General features: G+C 34.8%; 1 protein-coding gene across 41 annotated transcripts in view; it reads right to left on the bottom strand.

The window, feature by feature from the left end:
• The window catches only part of LOC145291506 (uncharacterized), a 351,327-nt gene that overhangs the window by 296,905 nt on the left and 27,434 nt on the right, over window positions 1-26,988 (bottom strand). For all 41 annotated transcript variants that reach the window (XM_080137468.1, XM_080137469.1, XM_080137432.1 and 38 more), the window contains exons 2-3: window positions 9,744-9,863; window positions 3,717-3,836 (exon numbers count right to left, since the gene is read on the bottom strand). In XM_080137468.1, the coding sequence (XP_079993594.1) occupies window positions 3,717-3,836; window positions 9,744-9,863 (240 nt within the window). The remainder of the gene's footprint in view (window positions 1-3,716; window positions 3,837-9,743; window positions 9,864-26,988) is intronic.

The following is a 26,988-nucleotide window of genomic DNA, read 5'->3' as shown; positions in this document are numbered from 1 at the left end:
ATCGTAATAAGTTTAAGTAATAATAATATACATAAACTAAATTAGAATGGTTTAAATGGCTTTTCTAAAAACTGTCAAGAGAATTTTGCATTGACCTAATATTTAACACAATTATTTATGACAGAAATTACAAAGGCATTTACAATTTTATTATCTTTATGACTTTAATAATACTTTTTGTTATTTTATATTAATTTATGTTTTCAAAGACGATGCGATATCATAAAATAAAGCAGATCTCTTTATGATATATGCAAATCTTAATGGGATTGTATTATACAAAAAGAATGTTTTTATTTATTTAATAAAACGCTCTGCTGATATGGCTTGCAGCATCCGTTTCCGATATTCAGGGAGGAAAAAAACGGAAAAGATGTTAAGTGAAAAAGCTATCACCAATATTATCGCGGACACAACATGGAATATGGCAGATCAATATCCACTTGGGTTATAGGGGGTTTAATATGAATATCAATACACAAAAAATTAAATTTATAGAAATATAGATTAAAGTGGTTACTGTTATTTTCACGGTATGAACTCATCTGAGTTTTATTCAATAGTTCCCTCGCCAAGTTCTCATAAAAAGCACTCGTTTAACTACAACCACTATCAACAATTTCCCCTATTCCCAATCAGTACTTAAATCTAAACGCAAATTTCATGAACAAGCTTCTTTCCTTTAACTGTCCGCCTGCAAAACTCTATTCCACTGTCTTACTTCCCAGCTGACTACAACATGATTGCCTTCGATTCCTAACCCTAACCCTAACTCGATTCCAAATGAACAAGTTCTTGCTACCCCGCTCCCATCAAATAGTTAAATTCTGCCCAATTTCCAACAAAAACGATCACTGATCTTTTATCTCTTTGACCACCTTATACTATTAATACTTATCCTTGAGTGGCCTACGGGCCTTGATATATTGAAAAAAATTAGCGATTGTGCATGAAGTGTTGTAGAAAGACAACAAGAGATAGCGTGATGTCTATTCTCACTAAAGTTATCATGTGAAAACAGGAAGCAGGTACTTCTCTTTCTTTTGCATGTTTAATGTATTGATCTGGTCATTATGACTATAAACCCTGTGTATCGCTTTATTGCAGGGCAATATTTTTATAATTTTGAACAATCCTTGATGGGCCAGATGGGTGAGCTAAAGTTTGGAATGCTCTTGGATCCCTACCCCTCATCGATTTCGTCGTCAACAGAGAGGTGGGGGGGGTCATGTTTCGGACTGGAATAATCTGCGATGAACTAATTAGACAATTTTGAGTGCCAGAATAGGTTAAACTGGCAACCTAGTCATATTTTATTTTTAAATGAGCATTTGTCACCATGGCTTAATGACCTTCCAATGGCGCGTCACGGCAAATTGATTTTTATGCACGGCAATGCGCCGTCCCACTCAGCCAAGGCTACGACATCCTACCTTACGTCATTAGGCATTAGTGGAGAAAATTGGATGACATTGCCACCTTGTTCTCCCAATTAAGCAGCTCTGGTCAATAATAAAGATGAAAGGTCATGAAGGTGTTCAATTTTCGTCGAAGAATGGACTTGGGGGGGAAATTTTGGAAGTTTCCTATAGCATCACATCATCTCAAATCCGCCGATTGACATCATCAGTTGACAAGAGGCTATTCAAAGTGATTTTGAAGCATAAGAGTTATGTTGATAAATAAATAGTTCCTTAAACAAAACAATGTGAAATTTGTTCTTTGTTAATATTGTTACTGGATATATTCTTAATTTCATATAGATAGAAATATAAAGTTAGAATAATGTTTTATTACCGAAAATATTAATTTTTAAAAACTTGCAATAAAGAAATACACAGTTTAAAATTACCAGAAAAAAGAAAAATTGGCATAACTTTCAAAATATTTGTTCAAATTCCACAAAAAAATAGGGTAATAAGGCACCTTGTTACGCTCTTACAGAAGTCAAAATTTAAAGAATATTCCCTCCAATAAAGCGATACACAGTGTATATACCTAGAAACTAAAATCCAATTTCAAATAATTCTATTATCTGTAAAAACAAACTCAAATTTTTCGGTCAGATTTCAAAATGTACGGATTTCTCATCAGTTTAATGTCCTTACTGTAAGCCTCTATGCTTCCTTCACAGGTTTGATATATTGATATGGTCATCATGACCAAACCAGTCTACGAAATGGTAACTGAATGAATGACTTCTACGATAATTGATAACCTGTCCTATAGAGTAATTATCCTGATGGAAGCTTACTCCGTTTCTGTTGCCTAAAGAAAGTTGTTTTCGGGTCAACATGGGGCAAATTTTGTAGAAAATACGATTGATAATTTAATAATGTAAAAAAATAAGTTCTAAATTAATAATCGTAATAAGTTTATGCAATAATGATATACATAAAGTAAATTAGAATTGTTTAACTGGCTCTTCTACAAACTGGCAAACCAATCTTCGAAATGGTAACCGAATGAATGAATCCTACGACAATATCTGTCGAGTAATATGAATAAAATGACTATGTGGCTCTTCGATATTTGCCTAGGTTTTGCCCATCCTTATCCAGTTTCGCATAATCACGTTGACACACCGGCTCCCGCTACATCACCGCAGATAAGCAACGATTAACCTGGTCAGTACTAAATGGGTGACCATTTGGGACTTCCAGGTGCTGTGTGTGCTCTCCGCTTATCTCGGCATTGTTTCCAGTCGTCCTGGACTTCTCCTTGCCATTGGACTTAAATAGTGCCGATTCAGGAGAGGTGTGGTTGGGGATCGCGCAACCCTTTCCTCACAATTACATTAGCAGCTTCCTCTACAGGGGGTATCCATTGTCTTTCGAGACTTAACTAAGCCATCAATCCAGTTTCAAAAACAAAGAAATGCTTTTTAAAGATAGCTGCATGATCAAACGTTGAACAGATGAAATCAATATGTATCCGCAATATATCACACAGAGAAAAATGTCTACAATTTTGTAAATTTGCAAATGAAACTCTATAAACATATATGTACGAGTAAAGCTTTCTATATTTTAACTTAAAAGGTTGGTAACCTACGAAGAGAGAAGTGGTTCAATTAAAACGAGCAGCTTTTTGTGCTCCAGAATTTCTTTTTCTTCACATAGTCACCACCATGCTCAATGCATTTTTGCCAGGAATTCAATGATGTATCTCTGATTCTGACGCGCGTCCATGACAAGGGTTGCTTTCTTAGAGTCTCACACGATCAATATCTGCAGCAGAGAGATGAAACTTTAAGTCGTGACTATATAATATCAGTCATCATAACAATGTAATTTGCAATCCCCTCTATTCCATCCGGGCAGAATAAAAAAATAGGAGGCGTTACTTTGATAAGTAGTCTATTTTTAATACCGAGATTGAATGTATTTACTGGTTTGCAACATTCTCAAAAGTTCGGTTCAAACTAACTTATAAAGAAAATCATGTTCATAATGACAATTCATTTGCTACTAGAAAATATCGAATAGAACACAAGTTTCCGCTACGCTCCAACAATATGTATTCGTAATATATAACACAGAAAAAATAATACCATGTTTTAAATGTACTAATGATGCCATAAACTTATATTTATGTGAGCATGTTTGAAAAATATTAAGGCATTAATAAACTTGAGGATAAATTGTGACCCTTAATAGTTTATAGCTTATCTATATGTATGATTTTCGCGGGTTACCTTAATTCTTAATGTTTACCTTTTTGTGGACAACCGTTTGTGTTGCAATTTACGTTACCGTTACGATAACAAGTGCATTTCTTGCAACCGTCGTTGAATCTCTGTGCATATTTGTACAGTTTTCCTTGGTACCAACATCCTGGGTAAAAAACAAAAACAGTAAAATTACAAAAGACATTTATAAGTTTATACAAAATGGAATCGTGTACGTTTTTAATATTACTTTATTTTAAATTATACTGTTATATTATAAAAGATAGCAGAATCCTATTCAATTTACCAAAGCACTCGCAGCAAGATATGAAATCTACGGGAACCAATCATAAAACGAAAAGAGACTAACATGCATCAACGATTGAAGCCTACTTCCGGTTCAAATCAAATGAATGGAAACCCGACACAATGTTGATTAAATAAACAACCGCCAATGCTTTCCCTTAAAGCAGATCATATCATCATATATTATGAATCTGAAAATTCTATTACTGAAATTAGTTTTCCCGGTATTTTTTAGTCCGAATTAATTCTAGAAAGACATTGGATATTTGCTAAAAAGACAACGTGAAGGTTGCCAACATCGTAAATGAAAATGGTGTGAGTGAAACGAGCTAGATTCGAATTTGAAACATCTAGGTCGTTAATTTGTGCCATTAACCACTTGACCACCGTCACCTCCGAGTAAGTAAAATAAAAAATGCCGAACCATGATGCAATTCAGGTAAATAAAAGGATTTCCTTGTAGATTAAAAATATTTGTCATTTGTCTTTTTTATATCAAGTGCACATGGCGACAATTCCTGAGAATCCAAGAATCCATCCTTTAGAAGTCAATAGACAGTTTATTGGAACTTACTTCGTTAAGATATATACCATTTTATGGTGTCTCTATCTCTACTATTATATAAAAGTCACTTTGCGTGTGTTTGTGTGTGTGTGTGTGTGTGTGTGTGTGTGTGTGTGTGTGTGTGTGTGTGTGTCTGCCCATTCCTTATAGGTTCCGAAACAGCTGAGCTTATCTTTTGCAAATTTCACACAAAAGTAATGTCTATGTCTGGCAGTGTTCTTAGATATGTTTCGTACAGAAATTTATCGGATAAGTATCGAAAATCAAAAATATCCAATCTTAAAAATAATCTATTTCTCTTATAGATAAAAGAAGACTCTTTTACAGGGAATATTTTACGTTACACCGGCCAAGGGAAATAATAAAATCTCAGCAAATAATTTCTTCTCAAAAAATAAATTTAATGTCATCTAGAGATATAGCTTGGGGGTAAAACATCCGACTAAAGATTGAATGGTCCCCTGTTAAAGCCCGGGTGTATCTCACCATTTTATCTTAATTTTTCTTATTAATGAGTTCAATTTACAATAAAGGAATAGGCATTATTTAAAATCGCTGCAAATTATTTCTTCGTTTGCATATTTTAAAACTAAACATTAATCAGAAGTGACTTTTTCAAAAGCATTTATCGTGGAGCCCACATATCAACTGACATGATATTGTAAACCAACACAGACGGAATTTGATGAATGACATTATCATTTTCTTTCTTTCTGTTTTTGTGTTTTTGTTTTGCGAATCAGTCCATCGGGCAAATTATTCCTCATAATATATAATAATCAATAGAGGATTGAGTCTATAATAATACATACGCAATCTGCATAAATTAAAATATCATGTTTAAGCGTATTGTACGACCAAGTAACGCCAGACGCCCAGCTAGTAAATGTATAATTATTAATCATGTTTTGAAATGTTTTAAAATCCATTTCACGATTTTAAAACGTCCAAGAGTATCGGAATAATTTTCCCGTGTGTCATTTGATCACAAACTGATATCAAATTTCAATTAACATTTATGCTGATGATACCACCTTCTATTTTTGGTATTGCTTCTTATCTAGTTTTCAAGAATTAGCTGATATATGCAATTGATCTAGAAGTTGACCTGGGTTCAGTTATGAACTGGCGGTAAGAAAATGATTGTTTCGTTTAATCATCTTAAGACTCAGCTCCTGCCTTTTTTTACATAGGCATAACCACTTATCAAGGCCCAGAGACCACTCAAGGATAAGGATTAAGAGTGTACAGTAGTCAATATGGTAATCGTTAGTAATGGAAATTCGGTAAATTTGTTAACATGTGGAACGGCTCATCAACAACTTGTTTACGTTGGATTTGAAGTTGAAGACAGCTATATTGTAGTTAGCTGGAAAGCAGAAAACCGGAAGACAATTCCACAGGCGTGCAGTTCTAACAAAGAAGCTTTGTTCATGGAATCTACGTTTAGGTTTAGGCACAGATAAAGAGTGAGGGAATTTTGATAGTGTTTTCAGCTAGACTAGTGTTTCTTGTGAACGTTTGGCGAGGGGGGGCATAGATTGAAGATCAGTCGAACACTTTCCATGAAAATAACGATAAAGCAGAGACAAACTCGCAACATCTCTTCTGTGAGATAGAGGTTGCAGGAAAGAGAAAAGTACATCACCTACGAGGCTACAAAGTCTATTTTGAACTCTATCAAGGCAGGACAAGTCCTTTCTAGCAGTTACTGCCCAGATGTGGCAACAGTACTCCATCTTTGGACGTACCTGGCTCATATAGATAAGGAATTGCATCAGCAGTGAGATATATACTGGATCGATAGAAGGATCCCACCATTTTTTCAGTGGCCTTGACAACAGATTTGATGTACTTGTTCCATTTAAGATCAGGAGTAAAGGTCAAGCCCAGAAACTTGTCAAAACTTGAGGCCTCTCCAAGACGAGAGCCATTCATTTCAATTGATGCCTTTCATTCGTACGTGTGTTCCTTTCCTTTCCCAGATTTTTACCAATGCGAAATCGACTCTAACACTTTTTTATAGTCACATCTTTCTTGGAGTTTATATATTAGATGTTTTTTTTTCTTTTCGTAAAATTGGTTCGTACTAAACACTTTCCCACACCTTATCTCCATAAATTTAATATCATACTCTGTAAAGAGTATTGCTTTCATATTTGACCTGGTGACTCTTTGTCCCGTTTGAATTTTTTAATAACGTGCAAAAACGTATCTATAATTTAATTGGACGCATCTTTACTTCTTCACTGTATCCTCTCTCTTTCAAAGACGTGATGTTGATAGTCTCAGTCTTTTTTTATAAATGCTAGAATGGTATGTGTTTTTCATAAATGCCTTATCTGTTCTCTGCTATCTTCGTTCCAGCTTCTTTGACTCATTGGTCTAGACGTCTCCATGAACTCACTGTTTTAACACCTCATTGTAATACAGCTTCTTATCCCGGTAGCTTCTTTTCAAGAACTACACGTTTGTGGAACTGTTTTCCTGCTGACTTTTTCCCCTATCAACAGCCTATTGCACGCCTGTGGAACTCTGTTCCGTCTGCCTGCTTCCCTCCGGACTACAACTTGGATGTCTTCAAGTCCAATGTAAACAAATTCCTAATGAACCGCCCCCTAATTAAACACTTCATCAAATCTCCACACTAACGTAATGTACTTGCAATAACCCTTATCCCTGAGTGGCTTCCGGGTCTTGATAAGTGGTGATTACTGTGTAAAAAAAAGCCTTAATGTCAATAGGCATTTCTTGTAGTTTCAATAATCATCGTCCATTCTTGTTAGCTTCTTACATCAAGTGGCTTTATGCCTTGTCTCGATCGATTTCTATGAAATGTTCGTTCCAACGTCTGATTTAATCGTTTAAATTACAATCATTTTAAAACAATGTTTTCTTTTCAGAACGTTGAACACAAGATGGAAAAAAGCAAAATCGCACAATTTTCTTATTTGGATTCACGCTAGGCCGAAGAGCTTCTGAAACATCTCGCGGTATCAACGAAATGTTTGGCCCAGGAACCACTACATAACGAACAGCACAATGCTGGTTTAAGAAATTTTGTGGTGGCGACGAGTGTCTTAAAGATCATGAGCATCGTGGTCAGCCATCGTATGTCAAAAACGATCAAGCCTTAGACGAAACCAATCGAACTTGCTTCTGAATTAAACGTAATGTATACGACGATTTCCAATCACTTGAAAGATTGGAAAAACAAAAAAATCTTGAAAATGGATGCCTCACCAATTGAACAATAACCAAAAGAAACGCCGTTATGAAGTGTCATTTTTTCCTTCTTTTACGCAACAATAACGACACGTTTCTCGATCGAGTTGTGACTTGCAATGAAAATGGGTTCTTTACGACAACATGTGACGCTCAATTTAGTGGTTAAACGCTGACGAAGCTCCATGACACTTCCCAAGGCCAGAGCTGCACCAAAAAAGATCATGCTGACTGTTTGGTTGTGTACGATCGGTCTTATCCCTTACAGTTTTTTTGAATGCAGACGAAACCATTATGGCGGAAAAGTACTGTCAACGAATGGATAAAATGCTTCAGAAACTCCTCAACAACGCCGCAACGCACGTTCTTAAACCGACCATGCAGAAGTTGAACAAATTGGACTACGAAACTCTGCCTCGACCGCCATAGTCTCCAGACCTCTAATCTACCGGCTACCACTTTTTCAACCATCTCGACAACTTTCTGCGTGAGAAATGCTTAAAAAATCCAAGCAATATCAAAAACATCTTCAGCGACTTCGTCATCATCAGAATGCAAGATTTGTACGTTACTGACATAAATACACTTGTCACCGGTTGGCAAAAGTGTGTTGATTCTCATAGTGCTTATTTCGATCAATAATTTTTTGTTGGAGCCGAGATGTTTTCAACTGAATTTAAATAGCAAAAACCATAAGAACTCTCTTATCAACCTGATATTTATATTTAAATTTGTATGATCATGTTTTTCAAAATATCATAATATTGATAAATTCGCAAATTGTTTTTATTTTTCAGTGTTAATTTATGATGTATCGGTATCACCAACGAGCTGACATCAGCAGCTGACTATCGCTTCGAAACTGAATTTCTCTTTGAAACAATTGTAATGAAACTAATCGATGAGAAGATAGACTAATCGATAAGAAAAAGAAGGCAACATCAGATTATTTCAATTAAAAATAGAATTATTTTATTTTTTATTGAATTTTTATTTTTCTCTTTAACGAAGGGGCAGGCGACAATGGAGGTGTTATTGGCATTTTCTAAACAGTATCAAAATATCAATACCAACGAGAAAGTAACAGTGGCTAATTTGTTAAGAACACAAACTGAGGATCTGAATGTGCCAATTCGAATCCAATTCGTTCCACAGTAACATTTTCACTTAGAGAAGTTGGCAAGCTTTTTTAGAAAAAATTCGGTGCAAGTCCAGAATTCAATCTATTTTTTTTTTAATACAAATATCTCTTTATGATGTATTACCCGTCATGGAACGAATATGTCTTTTACCTATTTTTAACGCTTAATAGTTTAGTCATTACGATGCTGATTGTGATATCTTATGTCTGGAGAGGTTGTTAACAGGAGGTAACGGATTTATTCGTCAAACATGGCGGATCATGACACCACCTTATCATTTGATTTTCTTAGTTTTAGCAACTATTTGCTCAATTTACGTGATTTTTAGGAATATCATATTTTCGTTCAGTGACTTGTACGTACATCATAAAATTTTTTGTTGTTTCTAATTATGGTTGAATTTTAGATTTGCACCAAGAATTCCAACTATTAAGATCGGGAAAACGAATGTCAACAATAACGAATACCAAATAACAACAACTACTATAATTATTATTAATATTATTATTATTATTATTAATAATAATAATAAGAAGAAGAAGAAGAAGAAGAAGAAGAAGAAGAAGGAGAAGAATGAGAAGCTATTTTTGTCAATGTAAAAATTGAAAGACAATCATTCTTTTTTATTATCAGATATTAGTAAACTAAATCCTCCTTTTTATTTCTCATAAGAATTAAATATACGTGATTATTTTTCCTTTCTCTCTATTATTTTCAGTTATTATTAAGATTAAGCCTCTTTTTAAAATTAAATTTTCATGCATAGTTATTGAAGCAATTCGGACACACGTATGTAAATGTTTATTTTATAGACACAAAGAATAGTTTTATTTACCGTTGTTTGGACATGACTGCCTCATGCAACTGACGTCACAGATCCGAGTGCAGATGCAGCGATTGCATGCGTCCCAGAATCGTTCACCATATTCGTACGATTTTCCTTTATATTTGCATCCTGAATAAAACAAAACCAAAGATAGAAAATTACAAAACACAATTTTATACAATTATCTTTATAACCGTATTTATATATTTATTTTTACTTTTGTTTGATTTTTAAATGACTATGTCATACTCTAATTAAAAGCACATATGAAACACTCGCTGATAAATGTGAACTCTATGGCAATAAAAATCATAAACTAAAATCAAATTCTCCATGGACATGGCTGGAAGCTTTTTCTGATTTAAAGTATATATATATATATATATATATATATATATATATATATATATATATATATATATATATATATATAAAATATTTATTACGACACTATATATACATATTTTAAGGTCGTGCCAGTGGTTTCATTGCGCTGTATCAACTATAAGAAGTTAGAAAGAGTCAGCGCAAATTCGTCAGCGACATTGCGCTGACTCTTTCCAACCTCTTATGGTTGATTCAGCGAAATGAAACCACTGGCACGACCTTGAAATATGTATATATCGTGTCGTAATAAATATTGTATCTTCAGCTCTCACATCCACGATCGAGCACTTTTTTTCATCGCCTCTTGACACGCTATATATATAATTGATTGAAGAAACAGCGATGAACTTTGCTGTTTAAGTCATATTTTCTCAAAATAAATAATAAAACGATCTTCTTGTGAATGTAAACAAGCTTTCTTTGTAACTTTTTTTCTTTTTCGCGTCAAACACAGGTGACAAGCGTGTCTGAGAAAACAGTTTCCAGGAAAGTCCATTCGTCTCACAATAGATAGATTGAGTCAAATGCACGGACGTTGTTACCGAATAAATTTTCGGTACTTACGCTGTAAGAGCTGACATATACAGCCACTGCAATTTTTTAAGACCTAACAACTTGGAACTAAGATACATTAAACTTCCCTTTTATACTAACCCTTTACGTTTGATTGTCCTAACAAGCTATGAATAAAAATGGCCTGTGGAACTCTGTTCCGTCTACCTGCTTCCCACCTGACTACAACTTGGATTTCTTCAAGTCCAACGTTAACAAATTCCTAATAAACCGCCCCTTTAAGTAAACACTTCATCAAATTTCCACACTAACGTACTGTACTTGCAATAACCCTTATCCCTGAGTGGCTTCCGGGCCCTGATAAGTGGTGACCACCGTGTAAAAAAAAGGGATATATATCGTTTTGTGTGAATAGAGTTTATCTTTCTTTCTATTGACATTACCTTTCTCTCTACACAAAAAAAGAAAAGGGCAAGACGTCGAATACGGCCATCTTTTGTTGAGAAAAACAAGTCCCTACAAGGTTTCAGCATTGTAGTAAAGCCTGCTGTATTGGGAAGTCTTATAATTGAAGAGCAACGCGAATTCACCAACGTAACATCAACAATTGTAAAACATCTCTCGTTACAACCGCCTACCTCATTCTCATCCCTGTTACGACATCGGTTACACTGCGGCAACTATTTACATTAACATGCAACATGAATTGGGAAAATGCATTGAGGATAGTCGCAAGGCTGCTGCTTAGAAGGTGGGCTCCCTCTACCTTGCTGGAAAATTACTCACACCTGAGAGAGTATCATACGAGGGAAGTTGCAAAAGTTCTACGCCCGAATGGAACAAACCGGATTGCAAATTGCATTGTTATAATGAGTGAATTCATGACTTGGAAGTTTTTTCTCTTTGTCGCTAATAATGACTCTTGTCGTGAGCGAATGTCAGAAACATAGATGCGTCATTGAATTCCTAGCAAAAGTGTATTAAAAATAGTGGAGATTATTTAGACAAATAAGTTCTGGAACACGATAGGTTGCTTGTTTAGTAGTACAATTCTCCTCTTTGTAGCTCTTCAACATTTTGGGTTTAAAAATAAAAGGCTTTACTCTACTTTTTCAATCACCGTTGTATATCTCTACAATTCTACCATTCACCAATGCATGGGGTATTGTTGCCACACGAGATACATCTACCATAGCGTCCCAAAAAAAGTCTCTAATCTAATATGTACCGCACTATCGGACAAGCTGGAATCTCTGTCCCATGGCCGAAATGTCATATTCCTGTATCTGTTTTACAAGTATTTTAATGGAATAGACTCATAGCACTAGTGCCCCCCTCGATGTACATAATCCCAACCCATCCGACAAGTAGCAAGATCCCATCCCTTCGCTGTGAAGTCACTATGTGCCAGGAAATCTTTTATTCTTATAGTTTATTCCCATGGACTAATAGATTTTGGAATTCCCTCCCTATTTCTTGCTTCTCTGATTGTACTGACATGCAGAATTTTAAATGTAACGCAAAAGATATCTCGCGGCTCAACTCCCTCACATAGTCCTCTGTAGGCATGATCCCAATTAGTGAATCTTCACACCCAAAAGTTAATACGTCTTGTTTAAGATGAGAAAGAGTAAAGAGAGTAACGATAAAAACAGTTTCAAATTATTCTCGCGAGTTTTGTTATTAGAGTCGTATAAAACACGTAATCAAATCGTGCAGTACAGAAACATAGCCTTGTAGTCCAACTGCTTCTCAGTATGACAAGGTTGTGACTACGGGTAGTGTCAAAGCTAGGTCGTCAGGAATCGGTTTCTGGTAGGTCAACCACAGTTGAATTGTTCTGATAGTACAGGCGTTTCTGAGGCATGAGCCTGGCTAAAAGTATTGTTGTTAAATGAAAAGGCGTTTACATCGTAATATGCAGCATTAGTCGTTTTTGACGGTGAGTTTATTAGACAATATACGGCAAGCAAGGACGTTTAGTTATTCATCGCACTGCAGAGTAGAAATAACAGCTTTACGTTGGCGCTTGTGAAATCGCGACTCAATGTACAGTGCTAGCAAAAAGAAAGTCCGCACTTGTAATTTTTCAAAAGCTGCAAATTTAAGCTAAATTTAATGTAACTGGTTAAACAACCTATGCCTCATTTGATTCGCGTTTTGTTCCTCTATAATTTTACCTGTTCATATTTGACTTTTAATTGAAATATTCTAGTGTTCATGTCAATTTAAAAAAATAACTTCAAATTGAGGAGGCAAAAAGAAAGTCCGCAGCAACAAATTCGCTTAAAATCAGCTTAAATTATCGCCCCTAAATCAGTTTAAAATATCCACCAACAGGCAACAAAGCATCTCTAATCGTAATTGTTGTTGTTCCAGGTTATACAACGTAACATTTAGTCCATATGCCACGACTTTCTCTTAGTGACCGTCAGGAGCTCATTAATCTCCACCTTTCTGGTTTATACAATCGAGTAATCGGCCGCAGATTGAAATGTGATGAGAAAACGGTACGAAAGACTGTGCAACAGCACCAAAACATCGGCAGTGTTCGTGATGCCCCTAAATCTGGTCTAGAGTTACTTTTAATAGAAAAGAAAATGCTATCAAGATCTGCAGCCTAAGAAATAGATTTGAAACGGCTTACCAAATCCAACAACAGTGCAACTTTGTTCAAAAGTGCTCTCTTTCTACCGTCAAGAACAGATTAAAGGAATTTAATTTGCAAGGATATGTTGCAAGACGCAAGCCAATGATTACTGTAAAGAACAGAAAGCACTGTCTAGACTTCGTCAGATGCAATGAAGATCATGACTCTTCATATTAGTCAAAAGTGCTTTTTAGCGACGAAAGCCAGTTCAATAGGCTAGGCAATGATGGTAGGCAGTACGTCTGTTGGAAGAAAGATGAAGAATTTAATTCTAGGTGCTCAGTTTCAAAGCTGCAAAGTGGTGGAGGTTCAGTTTTGGTGTTGGGCATTATTAGGTCCAGGGCCTATAGTTCGCTTGCAAAGTCAAATTAATTCGACCAAGTACATTAATATGTTGACTGAGCATTTTCTGCTCTACTTTGGGAGGAATTTGGATGATAATCCCATCTTCATGCCGGATAATGCTTCCATTCACACAGCTCGCAATTTCAAGAGGTTCCTGGAAGAGCATGATATTCCGTGTTTGGATTGGTCTGCACAATCTCCAGACCATAATCCTATCGAAAACGTATGACATTACATCAAGCAACAGCTACGCAATGATGAAATTTCAAATTTGAAAGAACTTTGGACAAAAATTAAAGAAAGTGGGATGCCCTTTCCCCGGAGTATTGCTGCATTCTAATTCAAGGAATTCCCAAAAGATTGCAAGCTGTCAAATGGCAGAAGGGCTAGGCTACTAACTATTAACTAGTTCAGTGTGTTCCTGTTGTATTTTGGTTGCATTAATTTACATTTAAATAACAATTTTCCATTGTGCGGACTTTCTTTTTGCCTCCTCAATTTGAAGTTATTTTTTTAAATTGACGTCAATACTAGAATATTTCAATTAAAAGTCAAATAGGAACAGGTGAAATTATAGAAGAATAAATGCCAATCAAGTGAGGTATAGTTTATTTAAACAGTTGCATTAAATTTAGCTTAAATTTGTAGGTTTTGAAAATATTACAGGTGCGGACTTTCTTTTTGCCACCGGTGTATATATATGGTCAGTTATTACTAAAAAACACATGTCTGAAATTAGGCATGCTTTTGTGAAATAGCTGTTTCGGTTTCCATCTCAAATTGCAGATAGTGTTCATGGATAGTAAGGCTGTTGTTGTCGAACAACATTCATTTCAAATGTTGCTGCTGAGCGTGTTAAATTTAAATGTCATGTCGAAAATAGAAAATGCCGATATTTTCTGCTTTTGATTGAGGAACTTTTCGAAGATTTGGAGCACTTCATATTTCTGAAGAATTCCAGATCACTGCAGGACACCGTGGTCAACAGAAACCAGTTGTTGCTTCAAGTTGTAAAGCAATAGCATTTGCAGGCATAGAGTGGCGGTTTCACATGCACAAATACTAACTTGTTATCCTTAATGTGCATTGAAATAGCTGACGGAATGTTGTTACTTGCCACAGGCATATTGGAACAAATAGGTTCGTAAAAATTACGTAATACCTACAGATAGCAACGTTTCTTGACGACTTGGAGCAACAACTGAGCTCTGTTGACCTTAGCGTCGTGTGGTAACATGAATTCTTTCAGGAACATGCTCAAAATCTATAAGAAGAATATCAGTACAAAAAGAGATGATAACGAGCTCCATGTATGATTTTGCATTAGAACACAGCTCATTCAGCAACAACAATAACCATCACTATCATCAACAACTTTACAGTCATATTTTATTTAATATGTTTTATATAAGACGATTAAAAGCAACAAAATATTGTGATTTATTTATTATGACATTTTTTATTATATATCAATAATTATATTTCAATTTGAATATTAAGGCTTTTGGTGTTGCTACAGTTACTGTTGAGTTGAATGCAGTATCGAAGGTTAAAATGTCGATATCTTTCTGTAGCGAAATGTTAAGCTAAATACAATTGTAATGTTATGCCCCTTTAGCTGTTAACTGTAGCAAGCGGGGTCAATGGTCAAAACATTATTATTATAGTTATTGTATTCTTATTAATTGATTTGAGCGACGGATGGTCGCTGAATCAGTTATTATGATTAGAAGAATAAACAATTAAATTGCAGAAGAAATGATTGACGTATGAATCGCAAAAGGAATGTGAAAATAGAAAATATATGTAAACATTATTTTGGGGTTTTGAATAAACAAATAACTAGTTGTGGACATTAGGTTGGTCTGAGACACGTAATTAGGTGACGTAAGAGAACACGTGATCTAGTTAGTTTTGGAGAGATTCAGAGAGTTGAGGATTGACCACCAGAGCGGACAGATAGCTAGGGAGCGAGCTGTAAGAATAGAAATGTAGACGAACTGCAGATCCTGTGAAAACCATTTGAAACAACTGTAATAAATTTATATTATAAAAATATAAAGAGTTGTTTTATGGTTTCACAAAAAGAACAGATGTCTCAATTGGATGGTGCTGATCGTTTCATGGTTCGTCACGTATCAGCGGAAAGATACAGAAGAACTCTTCAAGAAAACAAAAGGTATGAGGCATATATTATTCTTCTTACATATGAACTGTAAAAATATCCCGTGTGATAAGTCTGATACAACATGATTCAGTTTACACGTCAATATCATGTCCTCTTGGCTAAACATACATACGATTTATACGTTTATTATCTGTCTGTTAAAAGAACAATATCTTACATCCACTAGATAACATATGACATGTTTTAATATATCATCTCCTCCAATATAAACCAATGTACAACACAATTTATTCTCATTTATTATGACGGTCAGTAATGCCACGAAACTGCAGTAAAGTAGCAAGTATATACATTACGCATATATGATTTATTATTAATGCTTTAAAACTGCAGTAAATTGTTAAACTTTGTACAAAACAGTATCATTTTTATGAGAATCCTGGTCGCTGTGAATCTGCAGTAAACTGCTAACCTTTAAATAATATCAAAATCTATTTGGTTTGTTAAATTCCTTTTATCCACTGACAATGGTGAAGATCTGAAATGAATATAAACTCGATAATCGCTCATGCAAAACAATCTCGACAATCCTTTATCCTCACAAATCTATGGATAGAAATTACTAAAAGTGTCAAATTGAAAATGTTCAAAGACTTAAACAATGAAATGTCCGCAGAACACGACACATGAAACATCTGGAATGGGATAACAAATGAACTAAGCCGCACATGTTTGACGGTCTAATGTCTCAGTAGAGTTAAACTTGCAGGCAATAACCAATGGACACTAAACATCATACGTTGACCAGAACAATGAATCAATAGTCATTCAAAGTTCAAACTCTCATTATATGACATTTCTGCTACCCTGTATGGAATAATCAGGTTGATACACAGCTTCTCGTTAGATCATCGAAGTTAAGTGACGTTGAGCCTAGTCGATACCAGGTAGGTGACCATTTGAAAATACTAGGCACTCTATTAGGAGGGGCGTCAGCATTTCCTTGCAAAATCTGCAAGACCTAATATCTCCTCTAACCGGGATATAAATGCGACTAGCGACTACTTGTGAATCTAATATTCCATAGAAACTTCCTCCTTCGGAGAAAGCCGATTTAATGAACGCGGCCTCACTTAGTTATTTGATACTCTTTAGTATGTTTAAGCGAACTGGTGTTCTTGGCGTATTTCGTGCACGTGATGAAGAGAAACCCGCTGTTAAGTTGATAGAAGCAGTTTTTCGGTTTGACGATTCCAATATCAAAGTTTCACCATATGTTCATCGATGTCAGCCACTATTGGTGTGTTGATTCAATGGATCATTGATACTTTCGATGAACTCAGTGACTAGGTAGGTGAGTCAGGATGGCCAAGGGATTTCGGGTGTACAAGTTTTAAGGCGACATTAGTATAACTGCATCGGATATAATTGTCGCTCTGGAAGTAGAAACTGGTTAGCAAGTAATAATGTTATCTAATATCAACGTTGGTCATTAGAGTTGTACAAGATTACATTTTATTTCGAAGTGTCACTTGTCTTGAAACCATTAATGTGTAGCACATATTCATCGAAGTTATATACACGGGGAGGAACGATAAAATTGTTGCCCTAGAAAAGACGACATGATTCCATTTCCGTTTGATGAAAACCGGTTTTCTTTTTAGTTGCAGACTAGCTAGTAGTTTGCCAGCTGTGTACAAATCCCAAGAGCAATAGGAGCCTTCTATCATGTATGAAATTGCCACAACGTTCAACGAGTGAGATCAGAGATGCGCCGCTGTACAACTCATGCTCTCTACCGATCCAAGTTATGACAACAGGACCATTGCCGAACCCGCGAAATGCAAATCAGAACGATCCGGAAACTTTGCTTGAGAGCACAGCTCAGCAAAGTTTTCGGCCACAGTTATGGTCTTCGGTTTTGTTTTAAGCGAGGCTACATCATGCCACACCACATTTTCGAAGTCGGCTTGAAAGTCGACACCAAAGTGTCCAGCTATCAATTCAAAAGAAAACTTCTCTTTTTTTGCGAGAAAATTATCAGTTATGAATCAATTTTCCAGTACTTACCAAATGAAAAATATATTTTCAATATTAGTTTTGTGTAAAGAAAAATTATCGAAAATATTTTGGTATGTAACCTACCATAATTAATTCAATGACATCTCAAAAAGACCCTTTTCTAGAAACTTCACAATATTGATATTTATTAAACGTACTAAATAAAATTCGTTCCCCTTTTTGGCACATTTTATTTTGATATTTTTCTTAGTGGAATATATTTTTTCCTATGTATTTTGATTAAAGTTCCGAATTTTTTAGATGAGGGCTGATTGTTTATATTACTTGTAATGACCGGACTATTGTTCTCATCTTAAGTTTTATTTGTTGCAACGTTTCGATCAGTTTGGCATTTGACCGTCTTCAGGAATATTGGCTGTTGTTTGGAAAAGAAAGGAGAAAAGTTACTAGCTCAGTAGATATTTTCGTATTTTTTATTGCAGTTAGTCTTTGTTTTATGGCTGTAGTTTCGTATGTGTGACAAAATTGGTTGACAAAGAGAAGGCAACTCCGCCGTCGATCTTTATTAGAGTTGTATTTTTATTTGTTTATTTATTTAGCATTGCCCCTCCCACTGTTTACCAGGAATGAATAAGGATTTCTGTGTACACATATTTCCGCTCTGAACTCTATCTAAATAAATGAAATTGTCTTCGTTTGTTTTAATTTGCATTTCCGAACCGCCAAACAGAAAAGGTACAGACAGGCGTAACATAAATATGTAATAATTTGAAAAGAAAGAAATTATTTCAATGTAGTAATTTAGTAATTTGAGAAAAATGACGAAATGACATAGCATTTGCTTTCAAAATTAAAAGACACCGCTTTTTAGCGTTTCCTAATATTCTTTTCAGACTATTACCATTATCAACATAATATATCTACAGGGGAATGAAGTAAGAAAATCGAAATTAGTAATGCTATGGAGACACCCTTAATTGTATTTGGTTGGTTTCAATAGCATTCTGAACCCTTCCCATGTTTTACTTTTTGGTTGTTTGTTTTTGCTTTACGGCATATCAACCCTTTTCAGGTTATTTAATGCCCAATCCAAAGATTTTAAAGAAAAAAATTTTAATAGCATATATTTGGTGTTTTCAAGTCGGTTTCTATTTAACCCATAGTTGGGACCATAACAGGTACTACTACTCCGTCCGGGTCAGAGTGGACCTGGGATCAATGCCAATTAAAGGGTTACTCCACACTCTCAAAAGCCCGCAAGCTAAGACCACACCTGTTCTACTTTTTACTCTTCAATTTAAAAAAAGTAGAACAATAAATGTACAATTAAAGTATTACATTTTGTAAGATGTGAACAGTAATCTAAAAATTGTAAATATTCTAGTCAAAGAAGGTGTGCTTAAATGCAGCGTTGCCCCGAAAGAACTTGTTTGTTTGTTTGTTTTTTTAACTCCGTGTTGTCCGAAGTCCATAATAGGAATAACACGGTATTGTATTTTATAAGCGGTATCAGCTAAATCCAAAGTGTTTAGTATACTAGATAGAGTAAGTGTGTTTAGTCGGCATTGTCCAGAAGTCATAATATCAATATTATAATATTGCATTTGATAAATGGCATAAATAACTCAAAATGCTCAATATCTTACACAGATCAATTCTACAAAGAACAGGTTTTCTTAAACGCCGAGTTTCCAGGGAATAAAGATTTTTAATGTGTTTTGTTATACTGGTGTATACATAAAAAATACTCTGTGTTGCTTGGAAGTAATAATAGTAATATGACAATATTATGTTTGGCGATTAGTACAAGTTAAGTAAAAGTGCTCATTATCCTGATAGAGTATGTGTGTTTAAACGATTTTTGCCCATAGCAATAATTTCAGTACATTTAAAATGTTTTCTTGCGTGTTTTATGTTTTATTGCATTTTGATGTTGTCTTAGAATAATGAAATAATAATATGGGATTACATTTAGTAAATGGTGTATATTAATCTAAAAGTACTCAATATTCTACATAGATTAGGTGTGCTTAAAGCAGAGTTGCCTGAAAGAAAACACTTGTATGTTTTGAGTTAACTAGGGATTTTTATAAGTGGTATAAGTCAACTCAACCAACCTCCATATTATCAAATAATAACAAAGTATTATATTTAATAAGTTGTATTTTTAGTCCAAAATTGCTAAATATTCTACATGAAGTAAATTTGTTTGATCGTTCGGTATTCTGACACAAAGAACTTTACAATTACAATGTATTACAAGTGAACTTTTTTGTCTAACGTGATCAATACTATAGATAGATCAAGTGTGTTTACATACTGAGTTGCCCAAGAGAAACAATTTGCTCGCGTTTAAAATTTTACGTTACAATATTATATACAAGACAAAACAACTCAATGTTTTCCTGAAACAATGAAATAATTATATAGTATTATATTTGGTAAATGGTATATGTTAATTCGAAAGTGCTCAATTTTTACAAAAATGTTAAATACACTAAATAGAGAATGTGTGTTTCCATGCCGCTTTGCTCAGGAGATAGAATTTAAATGCCTTTTTGTTGTATTACTGCACAAAGGAAAATATACTCGGAGTAGCAAAGTGACATAGTAATGATATTACAGTATTATTATTTAAGCGGTATCAGATTACTTCAAAGAGCTCAATATTCTAGATATTGCAAGCGTGTTTAAATGCTGCTTTCACGGAGTAGGGCAATAACTTTACTGTATTTAATGCGTTTTCTTACAGTGCTGCATACTAGACAAGAAACTTGGTGCTGTCAAAAAACAATGGAACGAGATTAAAATAATTGACACAGATGCAAGATGGAGAGTAAGACGGGTAAAAAAAACGGCACATATGCTAATATAATAAAACTTACTAAACATGCCAAACATAGATATCAGTAACATATAATTATGAAGAAAAACAAAAACAAAAATTATACAACCTCTTCTTAAAATTTCAACGATAAAAGGGAGACAATCCCATCAAACTTTAAGTTACCTCCCCGTGTCAACCAAATTTGTTTTCATATATACGAAACCACAGTGAAAAAAAGCAAAAAAAAAACAACACCAAGAAGACGAAACTATCTACGGGGCGAGTAACTTTTCTCCTTTCTTTTCCCAGATGCCTGATGAAGGTCGGAGGTGACACCTACCGAAACGTTACACATATAACATTCATGATGAGAACAATATCCTAATCAAAGAAAGTAATACAAACAATTAGCCCTCATCTCAAAAATTCAGAATTGCAATGAAATGATAATACCTTATATGTTAATGCAAAAAAAAAATGTTCAATATTCTAGAGAGATCAAGTGTTTTTACACGCTGCATTGTGTCACTCTTGTGATACAGCTGTGTGCAATAAAGGATACATGGGACTATAATAGTAATAATACAGTATTATATTAAGTCAATGTTTTAAGTTTATTCAAAGTAGCGAATACCGTAAATAAAGTAGATGTCGGGTTACACAGGAGAAATAAAATCAATGTCTTACTTTTTATGTAGTTGTATGAAAGAAAAGGTTTCGGCGTTGTTCAGGAAATATAATATTGACAATACAGTGTTAGATTTGCTAACTAGTATAAAATAATCCAAAATCGCCATACATACAGCAGATGTGTTGAAACGCTGCGTTTCCCGCGAGAAACAAAGCACGTTGTTTGAAGTGTTTCGTTTCAAGGTTGCATGCTATACAAAAAACACAATGATATACTTTATTTACTAAGTTGTATATATTAATATAAAGTACTCAATATCAAGTGTGCGTTCATTTGAAAAAAATTACTTATTTATACTGCTGTGCAGAAGTAAAAGGTGTTGTGTGGGAGCCACAATAGTAACAGTACAGTATTACGTTTGCTAACTGGTATAAGTTAATCGAAAATGCAAAGTAATTATATACAGCAATCCTACATAGAGCATGTGTGTTTACACGTCGCGTTGTCAGGGAACAAATCGCGCTCGGCGTTGCCTGAGAGCAATAATATTATTATTACAGGATTACATTTAGTAATCGGTGTTAGTTTATTTAAAATACTTTTTTTTTTAATTTTCAGCCAAAACAAGGCACATTGCCACTTTGGTGTAGGGGGCTACTATCAGAGGCAGCAACTATTGGGATACTATGTAGGGATTTGGGCAGCAAGATGTCAGTTCAAGTTACACTTGAACTTCTGCATGTCAGTACAGTTGGGAAAGCAGGGACCTAGAATGGAATTCCAGATTCTAGCGGTTCTGGGAAAGAAACTACTGGGGTAAAGGGCTCTCTTGAATCTAGGGATCTATACTGTGAAGGGATGGGATTTAGCTGCTTGTCGGGTTTGTCGGGGGTATTTACGTCGTGGGGGCACAAGTGTCTTCAGTTCGTCAGAACATTCACCATTAAAATACTTGTAGAACAGGCAGAGGGGTGCAACGTTTCGTCGATGGGACAGAGACTTTAGCTTAGATGCCAGTTCAGGGCCTATCAGATTGGTGACTCTCTTTTGAACATTGTCTGGGAGCGAGAGACTAGCAGCAGATACACCAGCCCAAATGTGACAGCAATACTCCATACATGGATGAATGGTGGCTTTATAGAGGTACAGGATACTTTCAGGTGTCAATAGTTTTCTAGCACGGTCGAGAAAGCCTACCTTCTTCGCAGCGGCCCTGGCAATGTTTTCAATGTAATTGTTCCAACTCATGTTTCCTGTGAACGTTAGGCCAAGCAGTTTGAAAGATGTGCTCTCAAATAGGGAGACACTGGCCATTGCTATTGGTGGCAGAGAAGGTTTCTTGTAATTATTGAAGGAAACCAGTTTAGTCTTGGCAGTATTGAATGTGACTATCCATTTATGTCCCCATTCCACTACAGATTGGAGGTCATCCTCTAGTGTTTTTGCCATTTCTTTAGTTATGTGTTCATTTGTTTTCCTGTCATGCCTGTTATAGAGTGTTGTCAACAGCATATATACCCATCTCAGAGGCAGTTTTGTCGGGGAGGTCATTAATAAATATTAGGAACAATAGAGGCCCAAGGATAGACCCCTGAGGCACTCCCGCATTTATATCACACTGTTTAGATGTACGACTGTCGAGGACAACCTGGATTTTTCTCTTATCTAAGAAGGATTAAATTATGTTAAGTATTCTACCAGTGATACCGTATGATCTAATTTTCCTGAGGAGACCCTCATGCCATACCCTGTCAAAAGCCTTAGATATATCTAGAGCTACCGCTCTGCCCTCCTCCGCTTTGTCCCGTGAATGGTAGATACGTTCAGAGATTACAGTGAGGGTGTCTGCTGTAGAACGAGCTTGTCTAAATCCATATTGTTTGTCAGTCAGAAGTTTAGCATCTGTAAGGTGTAACGTAATAGCTTAAATGCATCAGACGTATTTAGACGCTGTGTTGCCCTGGAACAATATTATATTTGGTAATTGGTCCATATAAATTAAGAAGTGTTCACTATCTTACATAAATGAGATACGTTTAAACGATTTTTTGCACTGGTGAAAGCAATTCATTGTCTATTTATACATCTTTATACAAGGCAAGATACTCGGCAGTGTTCGGTGGCCATAATACCAATAATAGAGTATTACATTTGGTAAGTGGTATATCCTATGATGAAAGTGATCAGTGTTTTAGATAGAACGATTGTGTATACACATTGCGTTGCTAGAGAAAACGAAGTTCATCGTAGGCTTTTATATTGCTGTATACAAGGAAAGATTGCCCTGGAGTAATAATAGAAATATTATATTTTGTATAAGTTAATCAAAATATCTCAATATCTTTTATAGAGCAGATATGTTTAAACGTAGCGTTGTCCAAGATCAATAATTACACATTTTATAGTGTTTTATTTCAGTGTTTATATTGAGCAAGGATGCCGATATTGTCTGGGAGCAATAAATTAATAAAAAAAAGCATTGCATTTGGTAAACGGTGTATAGTAATCTAAAATTATCCATTATCCTATACGAAGCAGATTTTCGCAAATGCCACGTTGCATAGGAGAAAGAAATTCATTCTATTTTCTCGTATAGTAATATAAAGGTATTCGACGTTATCTGGAAACCATAATAATAATAATGCAGTATATCAGGTGTAATCTGTGAAAATGTTCAATACCCCACACAAGATGTGTTTATATACCAAGGTGGTTGAGAGAAAAGAAATCCAAAGTAATCTTTTATATTGTTGTATCCAAGAAAATATAGCCAAATATCACAGTACTACATTTGGTAAATGACGCAAGTTATAATTTTCTGTGTGCCTATGTCTCTTCGTCGAAAAGTAAAAAAATTAATAAGATCCACGCGTATTCTTTTCATTCATTTTCTATTTAGTTTTAATTCATTTTCTCTATTCATTTTCTACTTCCTGTTTTAATTCCTTTTTAATTCACACTTTCATTCATTTTTTCATTCATTTTTCTTTATAATTGTATTCAATTTTTTTCATTAATTTTTATTTATTATCTCATTCATTTATTTTTTAATCGTTTCAATTTATTTATTTATCTTTTCATTCATATTTTATTCAATTTTTTAATTTATTTTTATTTATATATCACTCACTTTTTCAATAATTTTACATTTATTTTAATCATTTTTACATAAAATGTTACATTAATATTTCCAATATTTTTTATTCATATTTCATTCAATTTTCATTCAATTTTTATTCATTTTCTCACATCTATTTCTTCATTCGTCTTTCTATTCATTTTTTTACATTTATTTTTTTTCATGCATGTTTCATTCATTTTTTATCCTTTTTCATTCATTATTGTTCACTCATTTTTGTCTATCGATTAACCCCATTTAAGATTGAAAGTCGATTTAAAAGTATATGTTTGAATGTCGGACTCTAAGTTCCATCAGTCATGACAGTCAATGGTGTGAAAGATTTCTTATAATTGTTCAAGGAAAAGATTTATGTATTTAAATGTCTTATAATAAGTCATATAATTAGCATACATTTGCATATAAATATTTTAAAATAGCGGTTTAATATCACTAAGTAAATTTTTTAAATGGTTTTTAAAACACGAAATGGTATTTAATTGATTTAATGGAATAAGTTAAATATTCTTGTAAATAATTTGATTTGGTGAATAAGATGTTTTCGTAAAGAAGTTATTTTTAAGTAGTACTTTTATTTCAATAATGAATTCATTGGAGTAACTACAGAGCCCGTTTAAGCTTATTATGAAGTATGTTACAATGTAATAGCAATTATGATTGTGAAAATTTATAATAACTTCAGTGAATGATGCTTAAGAAGAATACCAACAATTAGCATAATTACAACGACTAGAGAACCTCTTATGTTAGTTATTCTAAGGATAGAAACGTACGCACGTTTACAACGTCGATTACAGAATGCACAGGAGTACGTCAATGAAATATATAATGTATTTATGACATACATAATATCACATTAAGCGAATATATGGAGAGGAACCAATTAATTTAAATGATTATATGTAGAAAACATTCGGTAAATATAAATATGCTAATCTGATATTCCAATATACCGAGAATGTAAACAATATGCATTCGCAATGAATTTAAATTCTACGTTAAACCTCTTTTACTTCAGTAGTAAAAATAAATAAGTCGCTTAAGGTCCGGCCATTGGTTGAGAATCTTTTTTATTGAATTAATATTTCCAAAATAATTATATAACATGTATTAAATCTAAATAAAGATAAAATAGCAGTAACGTTTATATAAGAATAATGTAAGCGATTTATTAGTAAATAGCTGTCTTTTTAACTACCAGGCCTGATTAGTGTTCGATAAGTATAAATTTGCTAATTCCTTATTCCGACTAGGGACAATCACAATTCATTATTTGGAGTAGCCAATCGTAACACTTTTGAGATTTAAAAAAATAGAAAATGTAAGTAAAAATTCGTACCTTGTTTAGATTGAAAGTAGAGAGTACCTTTCATTTAATACGTAGCAAGCTCACAATATGAAATAATAGTGCTACCATCGTGTGTGTATTATATACTCTTCCTCGTGCACGTTGATAGCAGTAGTATTAGATTAGATCTGAGTGTGATAGCAACATTTTTAACATGGGGTTCACCACTTATCAAGGCCCGAAGGCCACTCAGGGATAAGGGTTATTGCGTGTACAGTAATCAATGAGATAGTATTGTAGTAATCATTAGTATTGGGGGTTTTGATAGAGTTTCTTACTTAAGGGGGCGGTTTGTCAGGAGTTTGTTTATGTTGGACTTGAAGACGTCCAACTTGTAGTCAGGACTTTTATTAATAACTATTTTAAGAGAGCATATTAAATATAACAAAGTATGCAACCGAAAGAAACGAACGTAGTTTCTAAAAACACGTATCGAAAATTGACATAAAATGATACCAAACCGGACTTATACAAGATGGAAAGAAAAAATTCTCGCCTTAGAAATAGCGACATGGATCCATTTATATTTGATGTACTTGCAATAACCCTTATCCCTGAGTGGCTTTCGGGCCTTGATAAGTGGTACCCACTGTGTAAAAAAAAACGGTTTTCCTTTTTATTGCAGACCAGCTACTAGTTGGCCAGTTGTGTAAGAATTTCAAGAGCGATAGGAGTCTTCTATCATGTCTGAAAGTTCAACGGGCGAGATCGGAGATGCGCCGCTGTACAACTCATGCTCTCTAGCGATCCAAATTATGACAACAAGCCCATTGTCAGCACCCTCAAAATGTATCGCTGGATTGCCACGAATAACAGGGACTTGCCCTAAGTGATGAAAACAAAGTTTCCGGCTATAGTTATGGTTCTTTTCAAGTGAGGGCCACCCAATGCCACCTCACATCTTCGAAGTAGGCTTGAAAATCAATACCAAAGTGTACCTGGATGTGCTGAAGAGTGTGGTGATCCCCTGGTGCAATCAGATGACCGCTGGCAGATCTTCAGTGTGGCAGATGACTATGCGCTGGCCCACGTCCAAAGACATCCAGGCTTGGCTTCAGAAGGACTTCGTATTTTTTCTCACTGCCCTCCTCTCCTTCACCTACCTGATCCTGTTGGACTGCTTCGTTTTGTCATACGTCGAAAAAATCACTAACATGACCTCCCACAACACCAAAGCCAGCTTGATCGCCGCCATCCGTGGAGTATTTGCGCTGGCGCTTATGGAAAACGCATGCTCTCAGTTCCGGACCCGTATCAAGGGGAT

The sequence above is a fragment of the Euprymna scolopes genome, chromosome 12 (assembly GCF_053919585.1).
Source record: "Euprymna scolopes isolate OS-2025 chromosome 12, ASM5391958v1, whole genome shotgun sequence".
In the NCBI taxonomy this organism is placed as follows: domain Eukaryota; kingdom Metazoa; phylum Mollusca; class Cephalopoda; order Sepiida; family Sepiolidae; genus Euprymna; species Euprymna scolopes.
This window is presented reverse-complemented; position numbering and strand designations above follow the sequence as displayed.